This window comes from Mesocricetus auratus, unplaced genomic scaffold, assembly GCF_017639785.1.
Source record: "Mesocricetus auratus isolate SY011 unplaced genomic scaffold, BCM_Maur_2.0 Super-Scaffold_100004, whole genome shotgun sequence".
NCBI lineage: Eukaryota > Metazoa > Chordata > Mammalia > Rodentia > Cricetidae > Mesocricetus > Mesocricetus auratus.
The window spans coordinates 59,936,999-59,963,739 of record NW_024429189.1 but is presented as its reverse complement, the minus strand read 5'-3'; the positions used below and the strand labels follow the sequence as shown (position 1 = coordinate 59,963,739).

General features: G+C 39.6%; 2 protein-coding genes across 24 annotated transcripts in view; one reads left to right on the top strand and one right to left on the bottom strand.

Moving 5' to 3' along the window:
• Phf21a (PHD finger protein 21A) overlaps positions 1–26,439 on the bottom strand; it is a 183,217-nt gene extending 156,778 nt beyond the window's left edge. For 9 of the 23 annotated variants that reach the window (XM_040745863.1, XM_040745865.1, XM_040745856.1 and 6 more), the window contains exon 1: positions 26,168–26,438. The gene's annotated coding sequence lies outside the window, so the exon portion shown is untranslated. Of the gene's footprint in view, positions 1–9,945; positions 9,973–18,396; positions 18,431–24,001; positions 25,240–26,167 lie in introns of those variants that run through there. The other 14 variants (XM_040745878.1, XM_040745872.1, XM_040745881.1 and 11 more) reach the window with 9 other exon arrangements.
• LOC121140284 (translation initiation factor IF-2-like) lies at positions 25,125–25,785 on the top strand. Its single transcript, XM_040744976.1, has 2 exons — positions 25,125–25,458; positions 25,577–25,785. Exons 1-2 carry the CDS (start codon positions 25,125–25,127, stop codon positions 25,783–25,785), a joined length of 543 nt encoding a protein of 180 aa, XP_040600910.1.
• Positions 26,440–26,741: the final 302 nt, after the last annotated feature.

Below are 26,741 nucleotides of genomic sequence, written 5' to 3'. Positions count from 1 at the left end.
CCTAAACTAATAAAGTTAAAATCATGAAGCCATAAGATCATGAAACTGATTATAAATTGCTTATAAGGAATACAGCAGTCACACAGGAAAGCAAAGCCTGAGAGACATTTCTCAAAGGGCACTCAGCGGTTGGTGGTTAAGGAGAAAAGAATTCTCAGGTCTGGGGCCCTAGTAACTGAGTGTACTCCTCCACCAGACATCACTTGTTCTGCAGCAGCATGAACTGCATTGCTCTTCCAAGAAATGAGCAAAAATAAACATGAGAAATTGCTTCAGCAAAGGTTTAGAGAAAAAATTACATGTAAGCTACTTAAGACAAGTTTTAGAATTCAATATCCTTTATGCTTAAGGATACCCACAAGTGGGCTTCAGAGGGTTACCACCTACAACAGACAGGAGATTCTGTATGCATGAGCAGAGATATAGCTTCAGGAAGTGGGTCCACAGCATCAATCAGACCCTCAAGGAGACTCAGACACCCAAGAAGAGCAAATACTTTCAGAAGAACATCTTAAAGCGTGCCCATCAACACTTCAAGAGTTTCTTCTGAAGAATGATTGTTAAACTGACTACCACATGGAAAATAGCCAAAAAAGAAACGAAAAGCAAATATTGCTTTTCTATAATTCAGTATTGCTGAACAGCAAAATGCAAGACTGACTGAGATGTAAGTCTTCACTTTTTGGCCTATCCATGTGCAGAATATACCCAAGTCTGAAGTTTTATTTCCTCATCTCAGGTTGATAAGGGTCTAACTGTTTCTCACTACCTTTCATACTTGTGAGGTCTTTCAAAACTTTAATTAAATCTGCTTAAATATTTTAAATATGGATTTCTTCTTGGAAAATACACTCAAGAGCTGGACATGGCATTCAAAATACCCAAGTTAGAGTAAATACATTATTTTTTGCTTTTAGAGATGAGTATCATTTTGCTAACATAACTTTATACAATTTTTTTAAAAAACTCTAGAGAACTTCACAGGTAGCTACTTTAATTAGAACAGGCAAAGAAACAAGTCATTCAGCTTTCTGGTATAGTTATGAAATTTAAAACATTATCAACATGTCAAAGATGATTAATAGCCACTTCTTAAGTACCTTTTGTAAAGCACCTAAGAACTTTACATCTACATTAAACAATAAACAAATTTTACAGAGAAAATTTAACACTAGATCACATTTTTAATTTGGCTAAAATTTAATATGCCCGCTACAAATTTCCAACAATTAAGTTTATAGTCTGTGCTCAATCATAAATTTTGATCAGGGACTAGAATAGCACAGATAATTGTTGTTCAAAAATACTTTGAAATATCACCTCACCTACAAGATTCAGTCTCTCCTCTTCCCTCACTATACCTGACAGTCTTCCAATAACTAAGTTGTAGATACAAGTTTAAGATTCATAGCTTTCTGTCTGCCCTTCCTAACTTCCAACAGAAAGTACACTAAGTGTGAAATAAATGTAAACACAGACAAATGATTAGAAAGTAAGTCCTATAGACCCCCTTGCTCTGTGTCCATTCCTCAACACTTGACACAGAGGTATCTTAAGCTCTCACAGGCACAAAATTAAGCTCCTGACTCCCTAGCCTCCAGCCTCCTCCTCAGCCATTAGCATATCCATAATGGCAACCCAGGTCTTCCAGCAGAAACATTTGAAAAGTTACCAAATTCCTGTCATATCCCACATCCAATACAACAACTCGCCATACTGCCTCTACCTTCAGAATGTTACCTACTTTGACCATTTGTCTCAGCTCCCCTACTACTTCCTTGGTCCAACTTTCCAGTATCATTTGACCTGGATTTTTGTCAGGGCCTCCTCACTGGTCTCCCCATCTCTACCCCAGCCCTACTACAAGTTATTCTCTCAATAACTTCTCAAAATTCAAGACAGATTGTTACCCTTCAGCTCAAAATCCTTCAGTGGCTTGGCATCAAACTTGGAGAGAAAGCTAACGTCCTTTAACAATGGTCACAAGTATTAAGGGACTTGGGCTCTGCTACTTCAGTCTCCTACCTCCCCAAGGCTCAGCTTGCCCCTATGATATTGGCTTCTTGTCCATATTTCAGCCATTCCAAACTGCACTCCCTGTCCAGCACTCCTCTAGTTGTTTTTCCCACTAGTCAGCACACTCTCTGCCTCCAAGTTTTGTCACAGCTCACTCCCAAAAGTGTTTAGGAAATCCATCAAAGTTTCAGAGAATACTAACGTAAAGACTAAAGCTGTAATCATAATTGCCCCCCTCTCCATACTTTTACTCATGTTCTGTCTTGTACCAAGCACATCCTTTTACCTTCCGACTACACAAATCTCATTCAGAAACTAGAGTCCAGATAAAGACTCACTGGTTGACACAGACCTTTCCTTGTACCCTTATTCCTAGTCACTCTTCCTTTAAACTTCCAGAATACTTATCATCTTTCTTGACTGCTTGTCTTTCTTTTTTGGTATTGGAAAGAAAATACAGGACCTTGTACTTTCTAGGCAAGTGCTCTACCTTTGAGCTCCATCCCTAGACCCTGCCATCATTTTAAAATTTAACCACATACTATCTAATATAATCTATATGACTTTATGTTCCTAACACACACACACACACACACACACACACACACACACAGATGATGTATGCACAAACATAGATGCACACATACAGGTATACATACACATGTACATTACTTCTCAATCCTAAATTAAAAGCACAAATAAACTAATACACATAGATTTTCTGACCTTACCTTAGAGCTTCTGAATTCAGAATATGTAATTAGAACCCTGATACTTAGCCTTTTTTTTCCCTAGTTCTCCCAGAAGATCCTGATGGGCAGGCAGGTTAGAAAACAATGCCTACTTTATAACATTCCTCTTCCTTTTGTGCCCTTATATCCTTAGACAGCCTAAAACTAAAATGAACACTTCTGAGAACCCAAACTACACCTTCATTTCATAGCACAGAGGTCTAAGAAATCCAGATGACTAACTAAAAATCCACAAAGATAAAGGGCAACAAAGTACAACTTAAACTCAACACTTACTGTTTTCAATCTAAGAATTTATCTTCTTTTAAACTGTATATACATAAATGAAAGTCATAAGAATCCCAAATTTGGGGCTGGAGAGATGCTCAGAGGTTAGGAACACTGGCTACTCTTCCAGAGGTCCTGAATTCAATTCCCAGCATCACATGGTGGCTCACAACCATGCATAATGAGATCTGGTGGTCCTTTCTGGCCTGCAGTGATACATGCAGGCAGAACACTGTACACACAATAAATAAATAAATAAATAAGAACAGTGTATACAGCATAAATAAATCTTAAAAAATGAAAGAATCCCTAATTCACAGAAAGGTGTAGTGAACAATGTTAATACTTGACCAGTAGCTGCAGTGTCTAAGCTCTAGAGTAGTGCACAGCAACTTCAATATGCTTGCAAAGTGTGAACCACACTAGCTGACTAAAGACTCAAGAGGCAAGAGAGTAAGTGTGGAAGTGCTTCTAAGTGATATACTAGTGATGACGGTTATGATTTTTACCAAGTTCTCCTACAATATTCACAAAATGGTTATAATCACTTATTTGTGGTTGAAGAATAGTAGACGAAATAAACAGGAAGAGGTCTTGCTCCATCATAGTACAAAGAACAAAATTCATCAAAAGTTTCTACAGCTACAAGCTATAAATGTTTTGAGTCTAATCACAATGAAAACTTCTAATTACAGATCAGACTTAGTAATTCATTCCATATCCCAAGACAACTCAGACTCAGTCTTAATAGTCAGTTAACCTCAAGATCAAAACTCCTACCATCATCAACAAAAACAACCGAGCTATCTACAAGGCATTATAAAAGAGCCTGGGCTTATCTTGGTGTACAGGGACTTAAGCAAGTGCCTCCTATTAACACTAATGGGAGTTTGGAGCATAGACCATAAGCACCAAGGAGGAGTATGAATGCCCAGCTCTTCACCACAGAGGCCCTGCTAACACACTAACTGTAACTCCTGGGAGTTCTTCTCTCAGAAATGGGGCAAGAGACCCAAATTCCTATGTCTCTAAAGCACAATGACAATTCAAATAAAAGCCACTAAAGGAAGGTCACTGGTAAACACCAGATTTTAAGAAGAGGAGGAGGAATGGCTATATAGAAATAAAAAATTGACTCTAAGGAAAAGTTACAAAATATGAATATGCACAGAAGGACCTATGACTTTCTAGGTATGAAGATATGACATGAGGCCGGGCGTTGGTGGCGCACGCCTTTAATCCCAGCACTCGGGAGGCAGAGGCAGGCGGATCTCTGTGAGTTCGAAACCAACCTGGACTACCAAGCGAGTTCCAGGACAGCCTCCAAAGCCACAGAGAAACCCTGTCTCGAAAAAAACCAAAAAAAAAAAAAAAGATATGACATGAAAATAAAGTGGACAGGATTAAGCAACCAAGGTTTTGGTTTTTTTTATTAAGGCACAGTAAATTCAAATACAGTGAAAAGCTTATCCAAAGAAACATGCACACCACAAAACAAGAACTCCTCCCTGGAGGAGGCCCCAATACTCTACAACAGCCCTGTTTTTAAACATGGAAGAAACCCTGCAGTCTTGATAGCCAAAAAAAAAAAAAAAAAAAAAAAAATCAGAGCCTCCCAGACAAATGGATAATGATCACAAGCTGCCAAGGACAGCCAAAGTGAACTAAATAAAAACACTAGCACCTTAACCTTAGAGTGCCACCCTGCCTCCCTCTCAATGCAGTATGGCTGAACTCACCGGGTTGGAAAATGAGCAGGTGCCTTCCAGGCTATGGAAAAATTAGTCTCTGTGTCTCCCTCTCTTGCTCTCTTTCCTCTCACCTCTCTCTCCCCTAAGCAAATGCAAACACAAAGGGAATGATACTCTTTCAGTTGACTTGGGGAAGGCAAGGCTTTGGTACGGGTTAAGAGAGAGTAGTGAAGTAGTGAGGGGAAAACACAAGGCTTTTCCCAAATCCAATCCAAAGATTAAAAGAATGGATATTTATTTTAGCTAATAGGCACTGGCAACAATCCACTTTCTAAAAAATAAAGAGAAATTAAGATCTTCCCTGTGTCTGTCTCCAAAAAAAAATAAGAATGTTTTCAACTACTAAGTTGAGCAACATACACAAAGCCCTGACTTAGGCCTGAAAACTAAAACTGGTTCCAGTGTGATTTACTTCTAGAAATCTTGTATAGTCAACATATCAATTCTTTACTAGCACTACTGTACTAATGAACATCCATCTTCTCTGTTCCCTGAGACATGCTGATGAGAAATTGAAACGATTACAATATGCTAAGACTCAACTTTTGAAGAAAAAAAAAAAAAACACCAAGAAACACAAGTGTGAAGCATACAGCTTCCATCCTGCTAAGCAGTCCTAAAACTTGAAAGTGAAAGCAATACAGACCTCAAAAGAAGTTGTTTGCTTGACGGCAATGCTAGCCTTTAAAACCAAAAATATGTTCTGTTACAGAAGACTGAAATAAGGGCTTCCATTAACCTTGTTTAAAAAAAAAAATCCCATGAGCATGGATTTTTTTTCCTAAGTCTCTTCATCAGAGCAGCATGGGGTCCCATTAGGCACCCTATTTTACTTCCACCTTATAAATAACGTTAGCTGTTCGCTATTTCCATGGAAACCAAGTACAGAGAAACCCACTTAAATGAATACCGGTTAAAGGAATAAGTTTTATTTGAGAAAGGTTTTTGCTGCTCTAGATGAACTCTACTGGGGAATACTACAAAGTCTTAAGTGTAATTTTTAAAACTATATCTTTAGTGTAGAGGGAGCTTATTAAAGGTCCTGTTAAGTAAGTACGCTCCTTGCACTAAACTAAATATGCCAAACAACATCATAACATTAAAGATGCATTTTCTATGCACTGCACGGGGGTTTTCAATGCACAACTTGCACTGACTAGACTTCTTCATGCATTGGGGTGAAATAATTACCCCTCTGGGTCTAATTTAAACTAATAAAATGAAAGAAATTCAGTAAGGCTAGCATCACCTTTACTGACTGGTAATGAATGGGTCCCACACTGCAGGGGCATGTACAACTTACTGCTCCAGAGAGGAGCAAATAGAGAACTGATAACTAAGCTCCTCATCACTGGTACCTGGTCTAAAGTCAACAGACAGTCCACACTCCTGCCTCAGCAAACTACTCTACAATTTATAACAGGAATGCCTCAATACGAAATCAGTCTGAATGCAAATAGAATACTCACAAGGAAGCACATGAGACTGGACAATTTACACCTCTGTCATACAGTATCCTACACATGATAAAAAGGACTGCTAGAGGTGTCAAACCCAAAAGTCATAGACAGCCAAGTGTATATAAAATGAGGTGGAACCTATGAGAAGAATAAATTCAAAGCTAATTATCAGGACTTCTAAAGGTCTGGGGATGGAGCTCAGTTGGTAGGCAAAGTGTATGCTCAGCGTGCAGGAAGACCTGGTTCAATGCCCAGCACGACACGAGCTGGCACAAGGGTGCGTGTCTGAAATCCCAGCACTCCAGATGAGGAGGCAAGAAGATCAGAAGCTGTTGGTGGCAGTGGCGCACACCTTTAATCCCAGCATTCTAGAGGCAGAAACAGGCAGATCTCTGAGAGTTCAAGGCCTTTAGTGGAGTTCTAGTTCAAGGTTATCCTCCCATACATATCCATTTGAGGTCAGCCTAAATAAATGATATCTTGTCTCAGAAGAAAAGAAAAAAAATTTAAGAGTTTTGAAGAATTTCTAAAGAAAGAAAACAGTAAGCAAAGTTAATCCTGGATTAAGCTAGTGGTAGCTTAATCGCCTTCATAAATTGAAAGGCAGAACTAGACGTAATGTATGAAAGGGGCAGCATCCTCTCACACATTCTTCATTGGAGACTACCAATGCAAATATCTGTTATCACATGATCTGAAAATATTTCTTTCTTGGTACATTGTTTGATTTGCTTTTCACATTTACATAGGGAGGGGTTGGGGATGTCCATGCCACAGCAATTTACATGCGAAAGTTAAGAGGACAACTGTCAGGTGTGGATTCTAGTTTTCGAACACAGCAAAACACAGGTCATCAGGCTTAGTGGCAAGATTCTTACTGACTAAGCTATTTCACTTGTCCTCTTGGAAAACCTGTGGTGATTCCTGAAGTTGGTAACAGGTACACAATATTTTTTTTCATTTTTACTCTAATTTTATAAAATTTTAAACTTCTAAAAGTTTTTTTTTAATGCTATAAAGTTAAGGGGTTTTGTCTCAAATGTTTTCCTTTGCATACCATTAAGTAACAGAAGAAAAAGCTTGGCATACTTAGTATTCTAATCTTAAAAATCACTTGAAAAAACAGGCTGGCCACCATGCTCAGTGGATGGCTGGACAACCACGCCTACAGGCTACAAATGGGTGAGGGAGGGAGAAAAAGAAATGGAAAGCAGGAAGCTGGGAGAGGGGTAGCTAGAGGGCAAAGAGGCGGGTCCTGGAAGAGTTAAGCGCAGATAGTCACTAGGGCTACATAATGAAACCCTGCCTCAAAAAAATAAAATAAAATAAAACAAAATACATTTATGCATGCATAAAATTCTCAAAGAATAAAACAAATTACCTCTTTTTTTTTAAACCCTCGGATAGACCTTAGAACAACCATGGTTCTCAACCTGGCTTCTGTGACCCCTTTGGCAGGTGAACAACCCTTTTACCCTGTTACAATTCATAACAGTAGCAAATTACAGTGATGAAGTAGCAACAAAAATAATTTTATGGTTGGGGGTCAGCACAACATGAGGAACCATATTATAGGGTGGCAGCATTAGGAAGGTTGAAAACCACTGCCTTAGATGCACGCTACAGTAATCACAATTAATTTCCAAATATTTGGAACTAGAAAAATGACTCCAAGGATAAAAGCACTGTCTGCTCTTCCAGAGGACCCAGGTTCAATTCCCAGACTCACATGGTGGCTCACAATCATCTACAATACCAGTTCCAGGGGATCCAATCCCCCTTTCTGGCCTCCCTGGGCACCAGGTACACAAATGGCATGCACAAAAGCAAAACACCCATACATATAAAATAATAAAAATAAAATTTCAAGTTTTACCTTTCCAACTGAACAATACAGTTAACAATTCAGGCTGGGTGTAGATGGGCCTCTGTGAGTTTGAGGCCAGCCTGGTTTACAGAATGAGTTCCAGGATAGCCAGGGCTGTTACACAGAAAAACCCTGTCTCAAAAGATGAAAAGCAAACAAACAAAAATTTCAACAACCACTAGGATCTATTTGATGGTTATCAACTAATGAACCTTAAGTTACCAGTACACAATAACAAGACAACAAGCCTATTTTGCATTTTGTAAACCAAAAGAATTCCAATTCCTGTATTAGTAAGTGAAAATACTTGCAAAATCAGCTAACAGAAAAGTGTCTCTTTGCTTCTCCTGTTAGGTCAGTAGCACTAGAGAGATCTACTATATTAAAGTCTCATGGAAGCAGCAAGCCTGCCCTGAACCTGTACCTCACCCCCTTCCAGAAATAAAGCAAGCTCTGAGGAAATACCAGCACTTTAATCCTAGCTCTCAGGAGGTAGAGGCAGGAGGATCTCTGTGAGTTCGAGGGCAGCTTGTTCTACAGAGTGAGTTCCAGAACAGCCAGGTCAACAGGGAGAAACCCTGTCTTGGGAGGAAAAAAAAAAAAAAGATGTGTCCTACCAGGCCCAGTTTTAGGGTCTTTTTCTATTCTCTCCCTTTGTTCAGACTTAAAATGTTTCACCAATATTAAGTTACTTTGCAAGTAATTTTAAGTTACTTATCCTAAGCCCAGTTGAGGGTTAAAATTGATGAATGGAGTTTCACAAACTAGTTTTAAGATTGTGATAGTGGCTCTCTCTCTCCACTTGAAAACTAGCAATTACAACAGAATTTTGTTTTTAGAAGAAACAGAAATAAAAATGATGGCTTTGGAGGGGTAGTGTGCAATACACAAGGGAGAGTGTACAAAGACAAAGGAAGCCAATAGGAAGCAAATAGAGAAAAGGGGCACAGAAACACTGTGGGGGAGTGCAGGCCACCAAGCAACACCTTGCTATAAGTAGCTATTGGACATGATCTGGTATGGCCAGAGCAGGTGCTCACCCAACACAGGTTGCACCAATCTCTACAAATTAAGCAGGGAAAAGAATGTTCCGAAAACATCAACCACAGCTACACATAGAGTCTATTTCTAACTTGTATATTTATTAAAATGAAAGTCACTTCTAAAATGTTCCAATTTTCATTCAGCCATATGAAACAACTTTCAGACACCTTGCATATGGCTCAAGTAAGGAAACACACTGAGGCTGGGCTGTATTACAGTGGAAGAGCATTAGTCTAGCAAACATGGGGCTTTAAGTTTTATCTTAAAGGTAGGAAAAGGAAACACCAGAATATAGTTCAGTGGTAAAGCATGACTGACTGGGTGCCATCCCAACCACCTTCCCCTAAAAGCAAAACAGGGTTGGTGGGATGGCTCAGAGGTTAAGGGCCTTTGCTACCAAGCCTGTCAATCTGAGTTCACTCCCCAGAACCCACAGAGTAGAAGAAGTAACTCCCCGAAACTGTCCTCTCATCCCAACACGTGATGGCATGCAAGCATACAAGCACACACATACATAAACACACAATAAATAAAAATGTAAAGACTTACTTTATGCTAATTTTTAAAGCTATAAAACTTTCCCTGTTTATTTGCAGTAAAGTAATGCTGTAACTTTTTTTAATGAAGAAACTGTAAGATACCCTCCACAATACTGCTTAATTTTTAAAATACCTCTTGGGCAACAGTATAGTACTTTGCTAAAACAAACTTGAAATTTCTACTCAGAAAGCAAAACCAATGTTTTAGGGATGCAGACAAAATAAAATATAGTAAACACACTGACTCACCTACCAAGCCTTCATCAGATGGTACAGCTGGGTAATGAGAACAGAACAATAATGGGTGCTGTTAGGTTACTTTAACTCAAATGCTTGCAAGTAGATTACACATATATTCAGGTGTCTGCGTAAGTTACTACAAATTACACTTGCTGAATCCCAGAGGGATTATACACCACAAATGTTTGAGATACAAATCAGCAGTCAATGAAATAAAAATCTGTTACATACTTAATCTTTTCCCCTTCTTCAATTACTAGGAGGACGGGGGAGAAGAAGAAAGGCAAACAAATATTCTAATGATATGGTAAACTCAGTTCTTCACCAAAAAGTAAAAACCCTGAATTCCAAGGTCACTGTGGCTTTTCTGATGATCAACCTGTCACCAGCCTGTTGCTAGGCTCGGCATAGTAGCTTATGGCAGTTGCAGAAAGAAAAAGAATATAACAAGTAGGATAGGACCAGATACCAGATGAAAGGGGATCTCACAAAGGCAAACGCCCAAATGAGAAAGCAAACAGACCATGCCTGTCACTCCTAGAAAGCACTTGTGTAGCCTTTCACGTCGCCAGGGCTCCACAGCTGTTCCTGTCAGGTCTCACCCTTGAGCGTACATTAAGGGCTGAATACATAACTGGTCAACTCCAACAGACTGACTGGCTGATTAGCACCTTGGAATAGTCTACTCTTGACTTGATGTTAAGTGATGCTGAGGGCCCACTATCATGATCTTGCTGCTGGCCTCTGGTTGCTAGGGGCAGAGGAGAAGCTTACAAGCACTACCAGTTTTAATAAAGTACTCTGAAATATTTTTAAAAGATTCAGTTAAAATTAGCATATTCCCATCTATTTTCTATTTTTCCCAGGAGTATTCATAAATAAGAACTCATTAGATATACTTTTTATGATTCGTTATTTTTTCAAGAGTATTTGGGGAGCTCCTATTTCCCAGTTAAATTGTTCCTTCCATATTAACAGTGTCCCCACAAACTTTTAGCAAGGCCGTATCGACAACAATAATGCATCTTGTTTACTGAGTGTCTTGAGATGCCCTCATTCTCTCTTCATATGAATCCCAGGGAGGCTGCTATTACTACCCCTGTACCATAGACAAAGAAACAAATTCATGCCGGGCGTTGGTGGCGCACGCCTTTAATCCCAGCACTCGGGAGGCAGAGGCAGGCGGATCTCTGTGAGTTGGAGACCAGCCTGGACTACCAAGCGAGTTCCAGGACAGTTTCCAAAGCCACAGAGAAACCCTGTCTCGAAAAACAAAAACAAAAACAAACAAAAAAAAAAGAAACAAATTCATTTGACTAGTACAGTAATCTGTCTGAGGCATGTACCAGATACATCTTTACAGAAGACAGTTTAAATAGTCCAAAATTACACATTCAACTTTTAAGTAGTTGTACTGAAATTCTAACAAGGCTAGCCACAAGATCCAGAATCCTTTCCCAATGTGAAACACTTGTCTCAGTAGTGGGGAGGGCGGAGAAGCCAGCAGAGTACAACAAACACCATTCAGTACTTACTAAATCTACCCAGCACTTCCCTAACTTTCAGTCCATTCACTTATTCTTCAAATCAGCCTAAGAAGGTGACTATCACTTATGCACACTTTGCAGATGAAGAAACTGAAGCAGGTGCAGGAGTGAACTGGCCAAGCACCAAGGTTCTTAACAACTGCACTCTCCTGCCATGCTGAAAAGTTGACTTGAATTACAGGAAAACGAAACTTTCAATCTTTCACCAATGAGTAAATTGTATGCTTGGGTTAATTGAAGGAGAGGTAGTGGTGCTGGCTAAGCATGTAAACCAGACTTCTCTACAGGTACATGGGCACATCCCTGGCGAATAGATCACTGCACTGCTCAGGAAGCTAAACACTCTAAATATGGTTAAAAGCCCCCAGTACACCCCTCTCCACACAGACCCACGCTAGCTATGCAATGCAAGAAACAGGCAATTTGGAGACATCCCAGTGCAACCCTCTATAAAATGAATGTCACTCTGCAATCGTCTGAGTGTATATAGTACCCTTCTATCATCCTTTTTCATTCCAAAACACCATTAAAAAACACCTCAAAAGGAATGAATGAGTCTAGGCTACTTAAAAATCCTAACAAATGTCCAATGATAACTATAAGTTTAAATGAGAAAAATATAAATGTAAAAATTCTCATAATTCTGTAACTTGTCCAAATCCTACATGTGAAAAGCACTGGGCCTCCCTGAAAGACTCAGTTCTTAAACAAGCTTGTTATGAAAGTGACAGGAAGGATACAGAGAAAAGTCAATTTTTGCCTCAGATTCTAAGTATCTTGATATGCATTTTAAATAAAAAAATCACTGCCTTACTTTAAGTTATTGGGCTCCTTACCCTAATATCTAATGCATGACAATGCATTTAATTACACAAATAAAATCTATAACATGAATTAAAATTTGTATATTAACACTTAATACCTATAAAACATAGTGGAGCAGCACAGGACAGGACCAGGAGGTGCCGAGAACTTCCCACAGTGCGTTCAGGAACCATTGCAGCTCCCGCCATTGACATCGTAAAGTTGCCACATTTTCTGGGCTCTCTTTTGAATTAATGTGGCATCTGCTCCAAGTACAGCATGCTAACATTTTACTAAAAGACATTTTCATTGTACGTTTCTATCTGGTTTGCTTTTCATCCGAACTGTTTTATTTCAGTGGTCATCATTTCTTTATACCAAGTTGTGAAATTGGCATTCCTAATCTATCCTAAGAACAAGGGTGGGAAAGCGCCATCAGCTTAAAACCTCCTAACAGAAATAATTACAATATGCTTTGCATATAGATTAAATAAAGAAAATAAGCAGCACAGAGATTTCTGTAGGCTTTTTAGTATCGAGTCCTGATAAGTTAACAGCATCTGTTCCTTTCAGAAAAAGAATTCTGCTCTGAAGTGTTGGGGGTGGGGGAAGAAGTAAACAAATACTAAACAGAATCATTCAAGTTACAAAGTGTGGTCCTGGTGAAATGATAATTTCAATGATTTGCACGTTACCTACCCTAGCTTGTGATAACTGCTTCCTAAGACATCCTCAAAAATGCAGCAGCAATGAGCCAAATACAACCACTTGTACTTAACATGCATGCTGCATACTCTACAGTGTTACGTCATATCAGGCACAGAGAAGACGCTTACCAAGCTATCCTGCGTTCTATAAACTGCCTAACAACAACAGGAAAAAGGCACTGCCATTTCTATGGGGTTGGGAACTAGCAGGGAAGAAAGCCTTTTTCTTCCCTTTGGTCAACTCGGATGAAAACAAGTAAGGCTTATATTTCTGTCTTTTAAGCTCACCTCTCAAGGCCTTTACTCTCAATCTTTCAGCTTTTCACAAGAAAGAAAGGCTGATTCTTTAAAACTAAAGAGCTGCAAAAGATCACTCCAATTTAAAAGTCCCAAACCTTTTACCAACTATCCTCCAGCTGTCCCCATGGCTACACCTCTTTTGCAGGAAAAAATGGCCTGGGCAGAGCAGTTAGTATCCAAGTGGGTGTGCACCCCTAGAAAGCCCATCCCCAACTTGCATTTTAAATCTCAGCCTTTTAAAATTTCAACTTGCCTGTATAATTGTCAGAAGATATAAAATATCAGTTCAGATTATTATACATTTGCTGGAAGCCATGATTTTAAAAAGGGTGGAGACCATGGGTCAAAGAAGACCACGAACAGAATTTAAACATATAGGAAATTAGGCTCTGCCACTAAACAACTCAGGTTCTTCTATTTGCCTCAGTCTCACAAGCAGTGAGATTTCCTGAGCTCTCTGTTTATAAGACTATTATGAGGAAGAACAAAATATTATCTCAGGCATGGTCTGAGCCACTCAAAGCATACTTATGAATGCTAACTTTGCTTGACCTGTCATACCCAGTCTTAAGGTACAGCTTCAGCACTTCACCAGCAGTGGGGCCAAAGAAGTGTATTGCATCTGAGAGGCAAGGAGTGTATTTGTAGGGTTAGAAAGCTTTTTTTCTTAGCTACCTTAATGAAAAACTTTTTATTAGCTATGTGATTAAATTGTTCAATTTAAAAACTATTTAGGTGAATTATGACAAATAACCTTAGCAACAAGTTAAAACATTCAAACCAGAATCAAAACAAAAAAGCACTAAAATAATTTACCTTTAAAAAGTTTTCTTAAAAGATTAGTGGCATTATCAACATGGCATTTGGTGGCAGAGTGAGTGGGCACAGGTGACAGGGTGGGGCCAGACAACACTATCAAATGCAGATGTAAGCACAAGACAAATTTCTGCCCGCTAAGGTAGAGGTTCGTCATTTAAAATACTACTTGATCATCATCTTGTTTTTAAAGCTCTATTTGTAAATATGGAGTGAATACTTGATAAGAGACTATCAATTTGAAAAGAACAAAATTGAAAGGTTCATCTGAAAATACAACTGCTATCTTTGTAAGTGGCTTCCAAAATAAACTATAAAATCTATGTTTCATAGGGTGTCTCCTAAATACAGTCCAGAAAACAGTAGTCACTTTAAGCTGACTTTTTAGAAATGTTTTAAAAGTAATTGTGACTGCAAATAAAGCACTTTGGATCCTTTTTGTCCCGTATGGAACAGTCAGTCCTGGGACATTAGGTTTATAATCAAACACTTAAGTTTTCCCATTTCTCTTCTTCCAACCCTGCTGCCATTCTCTACACGGACCTTATTTTCAAAAGCAAGCAGGTTTTTATATGGACACCTTTCTGAAAGAAAACTTCACAAGTGTATTGTGCTGTAAACCTACTCATTCTTACATATGTGTACATATACATATGTAAATGCACAAGAAACACAAGCGGGGTAAGAACTAGGAAAACTTTAACTTCTACTCTCTTCATGCATGCTGTTCTAATGACTTTCATAACTGAGACTGCTTTTATAGTATTTCTTCAAAGAAAGGATTCTCAATCACTGCTCTAAAGTGTTCATAATTTACATAAAGACTGAAATCATAAATGTAAACAATTCATATGTACCAAAAACAATTTGTAAAGCCCATACTAAAGTGTCGACTGCCAACCTTCACAGACATTAGGTCACACCCCTGCCACTTGAGGCGCCTTGTTCAACCATGAGATGAGACTGCCCTCAACACCTGTGCCTCCATTCTATCTCAGTGCTTCCTACTCAGTCACCATAACTCAACCACCACCACCACACAGTCTCAAAATGACCCAGCATTGCTGGGGCCACTTCAGGACAGTACAAACTTCTTTAGTAACTCATTTTCTAAGTCTCGAAAGAAAATACAATTTGGACAGCATTCTACACCCTTAAAAGAGCAGGGTTCTAGGATGGAACAGGAGCCAAGATGCAAGGTGCAGCATTTGTCACCCACCTGACTCCAGGGAAACCCCTACTTCCACACTTCTAAAATGGAGGTAGAATAATTACAGCAAATCCTCAACTATTTCTGAAAATTAAAAGTAAACAAGATACTTATGTGTAAAAGCTTATTAACACTATATACATATACTCAATGATAAACTAATCTTTTTTTGTTGTTGTTGTTGTTTTCGAGACAGGGTTTCTCTGTATTGTTTTGGAGGCTGTCCTGGAACTCGCTCTGTAGACCAAACTGGTCTCGAACTCACAGAGATCCGCCTGCCTCTGCCTCCTGAATGCTGGGATTAAAGGCATGCGCCACCAATGCCCAGCGATAAACTAATATTAACAGATAACCCAGCAACACACATTGATGTACACTTTGCATTAACACATGAAAATATTGTCCAACATAAGAATGCCCACAATTAAAACATTACAACCTGTTGGCACATTTCTCATATCTAAATTATAATGTATACATAAACATGTCAAGAGTATTTACTATCAAAAAACAAGCTATACATTATACCTAAACACATCGAAAAACTAGTCAGAGCCATGTACGGTGGTATATACCTATGATCTCCGTACTCATGAAGCTAAGGCAGAAGTTCCAGGCCAGCCTGGGCCTCACAGCCAGACTGCCTCTCTCTCACTAAAACCTGTCTAGTGGGCAGAGCACTGGCTCAGGCCACAGCAACCACATCAAGCAGCTCACAATTAAGTGCCTGTAACTCAGCTCCAAGAGATCCAGTGCCTCCCCAAGCACCAGGCCCACATGCAGGCACATGGCACACACAGACACATGCTAGCACTCACCCGTATAACATGGATAAAAACTAACAAAGATGCTTTAAAACTTGTCTACTGTGCACAGAGTAGATCACTAATTTTTGGTTCATTTACACTTTAACTCACTTAAAATTTTATAGTAATATTAACAAAATGAATATTCTTAAATATAAACTTAATTCACATGTACTACTTTAGTTTATAAAGTACATTTATGAATATTATCTCATCTAGTCCTTTTAACAGCAAGTTCTTTATTTATTTTCCACTGGGAAAATTAAACCCCAACAAGACTGAATTTCACAGGATATTCCTTATATCACACAATTATGTGACATACAGAGACCTGGAACATTTCATGAAAACAAGGGAAAATTGTGTTCAACAATTTAAGTGTGTCTGAAGATTGTACAGTGAAGACAAGTAACCACCCAGTTTTACTGTCCTGATTTCAGTAGTGTTTCAGGAATTACATGAATACATATGGCAGTAAAATTTACAGGAGAATTCACACAAGCATGATTATTTTCTATAGTAGCCCATTAATACCAGACTATTTTTCCCATTGTTAGTCATTTGTATTCAATCTTTTGTAACTGCAGAATTTATTCATTTTAACTTAAAAAACTAGTAGAAAAGAAATAAAAACTATTTATAATATATTCAACCAGATTCCATATATTTTTGACACTTACAAAAGACCTTGGCCTTCTATGGGAAGGTAAGATTAGTATTAGAGTCAATTGATACTTGACTACTACTAAGAAATAGTTTCAGTAAATAGCTCAGCAGTAGTGTCCAAAATGTGCTAAGAAGTCCATGCTAGGGAATGGATACCAGTTAAGCAGGTAAAAAGACAACTATCTGGTTCTTCCACATCCCAACTAAGGCACAGACACTGAAATCATGTTTATATTTTTCAATATTCCTAAGTACACCTGTCCCACCTCAAACATCCCTTTCTCATCTCAGACAGCTAAAAGTAAAAATATCCCAAAAGTTTAAGAGCCTAATCCAGTCAGTACCTTAAAATGGGGGAGGGAGGATATAAATACTTAAAATGTAAATTCTTTTGAACCTACATTTTAAGAACACCCCAGATATAAAATGGCCCTTAAAGCCGGGGGGCGGGGGGGGTGCGTGTTCGGGACAACTCAATGCCTCCATGCCTGCTCTAGATCAATCCCTTATCACTGCATTCAGAGGTACATGCTTCCACACATGACAGGATTTTCCCAAGGTTGCACTCAGAGCATTTTTGCAGAATCTTATTTTTATTAATCAGCTATTTGGATATTTTAACAGTACAAGCAGACTAACAAAGAAATTGTCATCATCTTTTAAACTCTGAAGTCAATGAAACACTGCAATACAATACAATAATACTGAGCAGGTACAAATGAATCCTGTCAATACCATGCTACTGGTTCATCTGCCCTGTTTTGGGCATATGTCATTTAGGTAGAAACTGAGGCACACAGTCATTAATACACATTGTTACCATAAGACAAAATCTCAAGACCTTTAAAGGCCCCCTGGACTCCTAGTCTAATTACAACAGGAAATAAAAAGGTGAAGGAAGCATTTTAAATAAAAATGGTTGCTGATGATTTTAAGCATTTCCTGAGCCTTAATTGTATGCCAAGTACTATGTTAAGTAATCAGTCTTCTGCACCCAATCCCTGAAACAGCCCTAAAACAGCTAATAGAGAACTTTCGAAAGAAAGTTTTGAAATCTTATGAATGAAAGTCTAAACTACTTTACAACCTCCCCTTTTCCTCTCCCTTTCAGGATGCATCTTCTAGCACTCCATCTACATGGAGCAGGGTGGAGCAGAGCAAGCCGGTAAAACCAGCACTCCAGAGCATGGCTTCTCACAAGGTAGAGAAGCCAGTCTGAGCTACAGTGAGATCCTGTCTCAAGAAAAAAAGGGCGAAAAGGCTGGAGCAATAAGACTGTGAATTCAAGACCAGGCAGGACTATACCACAAGACTCGGTTTCAAAACTAAATAAAACGAAATAATTCAAGTACACTGAATCATTTATTTTCAGGAAATTTTCTCCCAGTTAGAAGGTACTGACAACTATTAGAGAACCCTGATTTAAACACTGGTATAAAAAGCCCTCTGCCCAATAGAACAGATGAATAACTGTCCCCAACGGGGGCAAAAGGAACAATATATGTGTTAGGCCTGTCAGAGAGGCTTCTACTGCCCACACTAAAAAACAATGATGCCAGACTGCTGAAGTATCCTATTCCACCACATACACAGGAACTACTTACAGTTTCCAAGTCAAGTTTTGAATATGTAAAAGCACTGTAAAAAAAAACCAGAACATTAAGTTGTTTATAAAGTCTCACGTTAGAATTCCAGAAGTGAAATAACCATAATTTTATTAATCAATGAATTTTCTTTAAAAAATAAAGTTCTTACAGGCTTGGAGACCTATGTATAAAATGGAGTACACAAGAAAGAAGAGTTCTCCGTGCTAGTTAAATCAACTACATGCCCCAGCATGCAATGCTCTAATATGAAGTTAAGTAAAGCTGCAATGCACCCTGGGACTTGTAGTAAGTAAACCAGCTTCTCACAACAAGTTTCAAGAAAAACTGAAATATGGAGTACAATGTGATTAGGTCTTATTTTCAGGGTCTAACCAAAAATAAAATTTGTTTTATGCTCTGGTACTGCTTCTGTGGCACATACTAGAGAACATATCAACTCGCATTGATATTTCCCATTGGAAAAACCTTATACATACAAAATGTTTTAAAAATACTTGGTATGAGAGAAATGTAATTTTATACTTTTAAAAATAAGCTTCATTGGACCAGTTGCAACATTCTTATCATCTCTACCCCTCCTCACAAAAAGTTTTTGTTGTACAATGTCTCCTTTAATAATTATTCAAGATGTATTTTTAAATAATTTTTCTTGAAATTTTTCAAGAAGTTCAAACCAAGCATTTCCTATACTCTAAGAATATATTCTTACTGTAGTATGCACACACATCCCCACAACAAAATATCCAAGCTCTTCTTTTGTCAAATCCTTACTTAATGGTTATGCTTACCACTCATCACCCCTAATTCTATACACACATTTCTGTAAAAAAAAAAAAAAAAAACTTAGGAAAAAAATCCAACTGTAGGCCTAATTCTCTCATTCACAAATTTCCTTCAAAACTACAAAAGGTTTTGTAAGCTACCAATAACATGTCCAAACCAAAGCTGACAAATCTGAACTGTAGTCTATGTATATACAGTTCCTACTGACACCCCTGTTTTCTCCAAGACTCTGGAAGGCAGCTGAGAAAAAACAAAGTGCAGTCTGCATCAGGAGGCCTACCACAGGTGCTGGGTGTTATTTTCAGGCGACAATACTTTCACAAACATGCTGTGGAATACAGTCCAAGAAACTCCTAACAAGGAGAGATAAGCTGGCACATAGATTAACACAATCCAGGTAAAAGTCACCTGCAGCGTGTGCTAACACATTTCACCATAAAAGTGACAGGCTACCAAAGTATCTGAAGCTTCATCAATATAACAGGACTGTCCATAAGGCCAGAGATAACTGTTGTCATGGTTACTATTACCCACTTTTATCATGAAATTATTGTCATTACCCTGAAGTTTAGGATACTTACTTAAATGTTAAAAAAAGAAAAGTTCAGTGTCTGTCAAGGGAGAAAAATCAAGTGCTGTCTGATTTGTAAGCATGCCACTTTAGAAATGCACATGGTTAACAACACTTGGATCTGCAGCAGGAAAAAAAAATCAATTCCTTTCTGCTGCTCCTGTTCCTCAAGCACTGACAGTTTGTATTTTCAATGCAGCCAAAACAATAAAACAAAACCCATCTTTTTGGCCTCTGTGTCTGAGTTATGCTTTTCCCCAAGGCCCACAAACAGAGTCAAAATAAAACTATTAGGCCCCACCCCTTCCTACCTACATATTACTGGTTTGATTTCTCTTCTATACTAAAAAACAGAAAATGTTGCCTTAGTGGATTTCAAAGTATAAGAAAGAAGAGTTTCCTGAGACTTTACATGAACTCTTTTTTTCTTTTTTCTTTTTTTTTTTAATGAGTAAAAGCAAGGGGAATAGAGAAGAGGGGACTTATAGAGTGTCAGGAGGAAAATTGAGGGGGTGGATTCAAATTTTCATAGTCTGTGAATGAATGAAAGTTACTCCAGCAAAGCAGCAAGGATGAGTAACCCCACAATCTCTACATGGGAAGACTCACCACCACCCTATAGCCAGGCATCCCAATGACAGACAAGCAATGGGAAAATTGTCTTCAAAGTCTGTCCCAAGTTGGGCATGGTAATTCATGGTAATTCATGCCTGCAAATCTAGCACTTGGGAAGCTGAAGCATGGGGATTACCACAAATTCTAGGCCAGCCTGGGCTCCTTAGCAAGACCTGGCCTCAAAAAAGGAAAAAAAAAAAAAAACTATTCTTTGTTACAGAAGATGACTATTCAAAGAATTATATAAAAGTCTATAAAAAGTAAAGCTGTATATACGTAGGAGCAAACAAAAGAAAAAACTATGCTCATTAGAAATAATTATCCAGTGGGAAGACTGCTCAGTGGTAAGAACACTAGCTGTTCTTGCAAAGGATCTGGGTTCAGACCCCAGCATCCATGTGGCAGCTCACAACCACCCATAACTCTAGCACCAGGGGATCCAACACCTGTTCCTCTCTCCTTGGGCATCAGGCACACACAGGGTGCACATACATACATGCAGGCACTCATACATACATATAAAATAATAATAAATAAATCTTTTAAAAAGAAATAATTATCTATAGTAAGTTTGATGCAGTATTAACATATTACCATTTAAAAATAAATCCCAAAGCACCAAAAATATACACTTGGTACAGTTCTAAAGACGACTTAGGCCCACATGAAAATTCACAAATGCTCCTGAGAAGTCAACAAAAACCCAGCACAAAACAATATGAAAATTCAAATGCTCCATCTATCTGAACAGACACATAAAGGAATTCTAGCAAAGGTCAGAGACCTAAAACTTTAATCTCTTCCATTCTCTTTTTGGATAGTAACTAAACATAAACACCATCAGCAATAAAACACTAAGAACACAAAAATTTGAAAGCATACTGATGTAACATTAACCTCAGAATTTCTTTACAAAATAAATAAATAACCTCAGTATTCACTGTGGTACAAAGTGACCATCATCACGAGAGGTTTCCTTTTGACCTAAACAATGTAATGCTTTTCTCACCCTTCCCAAAAACAATTTTATATATTTACTTTCTAACTTGGGCTATTTCATAAAGAATGCTCATTTATAAAATTCAGAGTACTACACTCCTGAACACAAGGATTCCCAATTAACTCTATTTAACTTGTTAAGTTTGCCATTCCATATTTATAAGCAGAGTCTATGAAGACTCTTTTCAGTTATTTTTACACAGACAGACAGACAGAAACACACACACACACACCACACATTTACACCTCTAGAACTGAGTAGTCATTTCCTCACATAACTTTCTAAAAGGAGAAAACAAAAATAACGTATATATTTACCTAACACTAATATACATCACTGTACATTTCACTATGAAACAAGTAAGCACTTTTCAGAAAGTTAGCAGTCAATCAAAACTTTAGCAGGGATATCTGTTACTCTGTACATTAATAAAGTCTACAAAGAGTCCAGGAATTTATACATTCGCTAAATCAAATACTACCACAAAAGAGAAAAAGAAAGAAACCTTTTAATAGGGGACATACATATCCCACTGTCTTTAAAAGGGAAAAATTATTTTTTTTAAATTATGGAAAACTGACTTTTTTTAACAAAAGCTTCAAAAGTGTAACAAAGAGATGTTGGGTAACCAGGGCAGTATTTTAAAAACAAAATTCAGCTGAATGGTGGTCACGTATGCCTTTGATCCCAGCAATTGGGAAGCAGAGGCAGGTAGATCTCTGTGAGTTCCAGGACAACCAGGGCTACACAGAGAGAAAGAAACCCTGTCTCCTGGGAGGGGGCAGGGTATTCATAGTGTCCAGAGTGGACTTTAACGAATTAATTTCCAAACTGATATGGAAGAACTTAGCATTTTAAGGCAGAACTTTCCTTATGTTTTAATCTGTAATCTATATCACCAACAATGTCTGCATGGTTTCTGGCAATTTACAAAGAACTTTCACATGTACTATTTAATTTCATCTTACTAAAAGAAAAAAAGAAAGAAAAAGAAACAATGTTATACCTACAAAATTGAAAACAGGTCCATCAAATTTTCTATGTGGTTCTAAGTTTCAAAACTTTGATACAAAACTTGGCAAGCAATCACAGTAGCTTATTTTGACTCACAATCAAATCATCTTACACTAAGAATTTCAAAGGAATATGTACAGTGAATGCCATGAAAATGTTCAAGTAGCTACTTTTATCTTTCTGCAGTCATTGTTAAAAAGTTACTAATGGACACACCAGCAAAGATATAGTCTCACAGGTGTAACTTTCGTTTAAGTTTATTTATTTTTCTTGAAACAAGGTCTTATAATGTAGGTCAGGCTGCCATTGACTTTCAAAGTGTCTGCTTCCCACGCCTACTAGGATTACAGGCCAAGTACTGGAATTACAGAGCACTCCACTTAATTTCACATATAGTTTAAAAATCACAGTCTTTGAAGGCCAACTTAAATGTAACAACTGTGTCTATAAAAACAAATGCCTAAGAAGGCATCTAGATTAGAATTACAGTCCATAGGGTCAAGGAGAGGATGAAAAATAATTTTTCCCAAACACAATACCCCATTTCCCAAAAATGTCTGTATATCCTGTTTATATTACTATCATGTTTGCAAGACCTAAAGCCTTACATCATGTCATTTATTTTTGTTTATTGCAAATAAATTTGTTTTCAAATTATGTTCTACACTCCATGTTCTAATTCCCATTTGAAAGAAAATCCTAACAGCACCCTACTCTTAACCCAACATCCACAATACAAACTTATTCTGCATAGTATCATAGGCAGGTACAAAGCAGATTTCAAACAGCAAAGGCTATTTATTAATAGTATTTTAGAACAGACTTACTCTAGATCTTCCTGGAATTTTACTCCTGTTGCTTATGAGCTAAAAGAGCTTCAATAAAAAACAAGACCCTCAAAATTAAGACATTGCCTTTAACTTGTTGTAGCACCTCCTGCTGGATAGCACCAGAGAGCTTCCAGTAAACAGAAGGGTGTTTCTGAAGCAGCTTCTTCCAGATAATTGAACAGGAAAAAGGACTGGCCATTGAAAGTCAAAGGAAATAGTGTCCCATACATCACTTACATCCCTGTAAAATAAAGTATGACCCAAGCAGGAGTCTTTTCAATGTGTTATCCTACCAGTTCCATAAAGATTTGCCTGGATCCAAAGCTTGACCACCTTAAACCATGTGAAGCCATCCGAAATCTTAAGTTAAAAATGTCTTCAATAGCACTTAAGAAAAAAAATTTAAGAAAAAATTGTATAAAAGGCAAACAAGTAATATCAGTCAAAAATAAACATATTGTGTTACCAACATCAAAAGTCACAAGTAAAAGAAAGCCCCTGGAATACTTTTAACATGTTAGTCAGGTGTTTGTGCTTCAAGAATTTCTGCACTATCACTGGAGCCTTCCCTTAAGGATAGCTGTACATGCACTAAAGACTTGAGTACTGAAATTTTTAATAAACACGTGCATTGCAACACTCAAAATTTCCTCTTTGCCACCAAAACATATCCTGAAAAAAACTTTAATGTATTCTTAGACATTTAAAATGGCCCTCGGTAAGCCAGTGTTAAGCTCACAGCAGATTCCATACACAAATGAAGACAGAAGAAAATAGCAAAGAACTTACCGAAATTAAAATGAGTAACAGTATTCGCAGGAAAATTTCAGTAATGCTTTCCTACAAGGCTGTAAACCAAGTAGATGGTAAAACTTTGAAAAAGGGGGAGGGGGTTAACCTTCAAAAACCAATAGGAGCGCTGACCTATTTATCTCTACTGCCCAAAAGCGAGGAGACATGAAATGTAAACAAATAACAGAAAGACTTTCCCAAAAAGTAGCCTTACACTTCTTAGCCTTAATTTGAGCCCCCTGAACAGGCCCTCAATAAAGCTACAGATGATGCTGAAGATCTCCTACAGGGTGACCCCCCCCCCGAGTGCCCCCAAAGAACCACCATGAAGAGTGCCTGCCAAAAGGCTTCCTTCCTAGAGTGCATGACTGCTTTAAAAGAAAAAGGGAGGAAAAAAAACCTTCAACCAGCCCAAATGAATCTGATTCTAACATTCAGCTATCAATTATTAATAAATAAATGCCCTTCCCTCTCTAACTTCCTCAGCTCAAGACTCTACATTGCTGATACCTACCATTAAGCATAACTAGCATCCCAGCTATAGAGTAAAATCTTAGAAGTAAAAAAAAAAAAAAAAGCAGCCACAAAGTTCACTGTCAAGGCCAGTGCTGAGGCCCACACATGCCGAGACCTTAAAATCACATTTGAGATTCTAGAAATCCATACTCCCGAAGACATCATTTAAAAACAACACAATGTGGACGTGCAGAGGGAGATCCTCTACTTCAAGACCTAAACAAAGAATATTTCAACATATGACCGGAATATGATGACACCGGATTCACCCACGAAAACAAAACCTGCCTACCATTAGCCGTCGTACCCTCATCTCAACAACTCAACTACTTAGAAATCACTCCCAGCACATCTACACCCCACAATCGGCATGTGGCCTCCTCCCGGGGTGCAAGCCACAAGACAAAGTTGAAAGGAGACCTTTCTCGCCCGGTGCCCCAATGTCCACATCAAACCCCTCCCCTGCCAGGGCCACCTTGCAGCTACCCACCATTGCGAGCGTGGTCAAGGGAGGAGGAGGAGGAGAAGGAGGAGGTAGGGGAAAAAAGAGAGAGAAAGAAATCCTAACAGCACCGCTCAGCAGAATAAAGAGAGCAGAGAGAGGATGACGAGAAGTGTTGGGAACTGCGTGCACCGCGGGGCTGGACCAAACGGAAAGAGTCCCACTCCGCGCGCCCCTCCCCCCGCGGCCCGGGGGGGAGGGGCGGCCGCGGCCCCTCTCGGAGGGGCCTGTGAGTCCCCGGCCCGCGCGGGGTCCCGGGGCGGCGGGCCGGCGGCGACGGCGGGAGGGCCGCCCCGGGGTGAGGGGTGCAGGCGGACTCCTCGGAATAACAAGTTGCAGAAGAAGAAGAATAAGCGGAATTTCCCCAACGCTGCTCCGGCCACCCAAGACAAATGCACCAACACACACTCACTCACACACACTCGGGCCCGGCAGCGTCAGCAGCCGCAGCTTTTTTTTTTTTTTTAAACCAGATCTCTCAGTCACCAAACAAGATGGTTTTCCAAAAAAAATTTTTTAATTAAATAATCATAATAAAAACTTCCCCCCGACAGCATCCCGGGGAGTGGGGGGGTGGGGAGGGGGCCCAGGCGGCCATCCCCCGGCCGCAGGCACTCGCGGGGGGCGGCCCCGGCCCGCGCCCCCCCAGCCCGGCCCCCCGCCGGGACGCCGTGTCGCCCCCTCGCCGCCACCCCCGACGCGCCGCCCCTGTCACCCGCTCCGGCCCTGCACTCAGCGCCCAGGCTCCCGAGGCTGCTCATAAACTTACTTCCAATCTATCCTAGGGAGGGGTGGAGGGCAGAGGGGAGGAAGGGGGGAGACGAGGTATTCCCATTGTCTTTTTTTCCTGGGGGGGAGAGGAATAGGAAAAGGGCAGCAGGGGGGCGCCCCGAAGGGGAAGTTATTGCTGAAATCTCAAGTTGACTGAGGGGTCCTGGCGAGAACACCCCCTTTCCCTCCCACACACCCCTCCCCTCCCCCTACCTCCCCCCACAACAAACTCCAAGCAAGCAGCCCCTGCTCCTTCCCAGAGACAAACACCAGAGACAAGACAGAGGGAGGGGGGAGGGAGGGGAAATAGAGCTACTCAAGAAAAAAAAAGAGGAGAGTGAGGAAGAGAGAATGGAAAAGCTGGGATACTGCACCCTCCTGCTGCTGGCTGGCTGTCCCCCCTGGCAGCTGGAGGCAGGAACTCTGAGCAGGAGAAGCAGGAGGAGGAGGAGGAGGGAACTCTTCTTCATGGGGAGGGAGGGAAGAGGCTGGAGCTGCTGCTGCTGCTTCTGCTGCTGCTCTGGGCCTCTCGCACTTTTTAGATATTAGTGTGTTAAGATGGTAGGTTGTTCCCTTCTCCCTCCTCCTCCTCTTCTCTCTCTCCCTCTCTCTCTCTCTCTCTCTCTCTCTCTCTCTCGTTCTCTCTCTCTCTCTCGTTCTCTCTCTCTCTCTCTCTCTCTCTTCTCTCTCTCCTCTCTCTCTCTCTCTTTCCTCTCTCTCTCTTTCCTCTCTCTCTCTCTCTCTCTCTGGGCTGTTTCTTTCCTCCTCTTCCCCAGGCAAGGGGGGGTGGGGAGGAGGGGGTGGGGGGAGGAACTGGAGCCTCCTCCTCCTCCAGGAGAGACACACTCAGGCCCCGGGCCGGAATGGGGAGGGAGGAATCAGAGCAGCAGGAGAGAAACTGTGGGAGACAAACAAGCCCAACTCTTCATCCTCCTCCTCCTCCTCTCA

Bases quoted from the DNA above. Each gene is read 5' to 3' on its own strand.
- LOC121140284 (XM_040744976.1), top strand. From the start codon at position 25,125: ATGACGAGAAGTGTTGGGAACTGCGTGCACCGCGGGGCTGGACCAAAC. The intron at 25,459-25,576 runs GTCAGCAGCCGC...TCCCCCCGACAG, and splicing joins ACACACTCGGGCCCGGCAGC to CATCCCGGGGAGTGGGGGGG.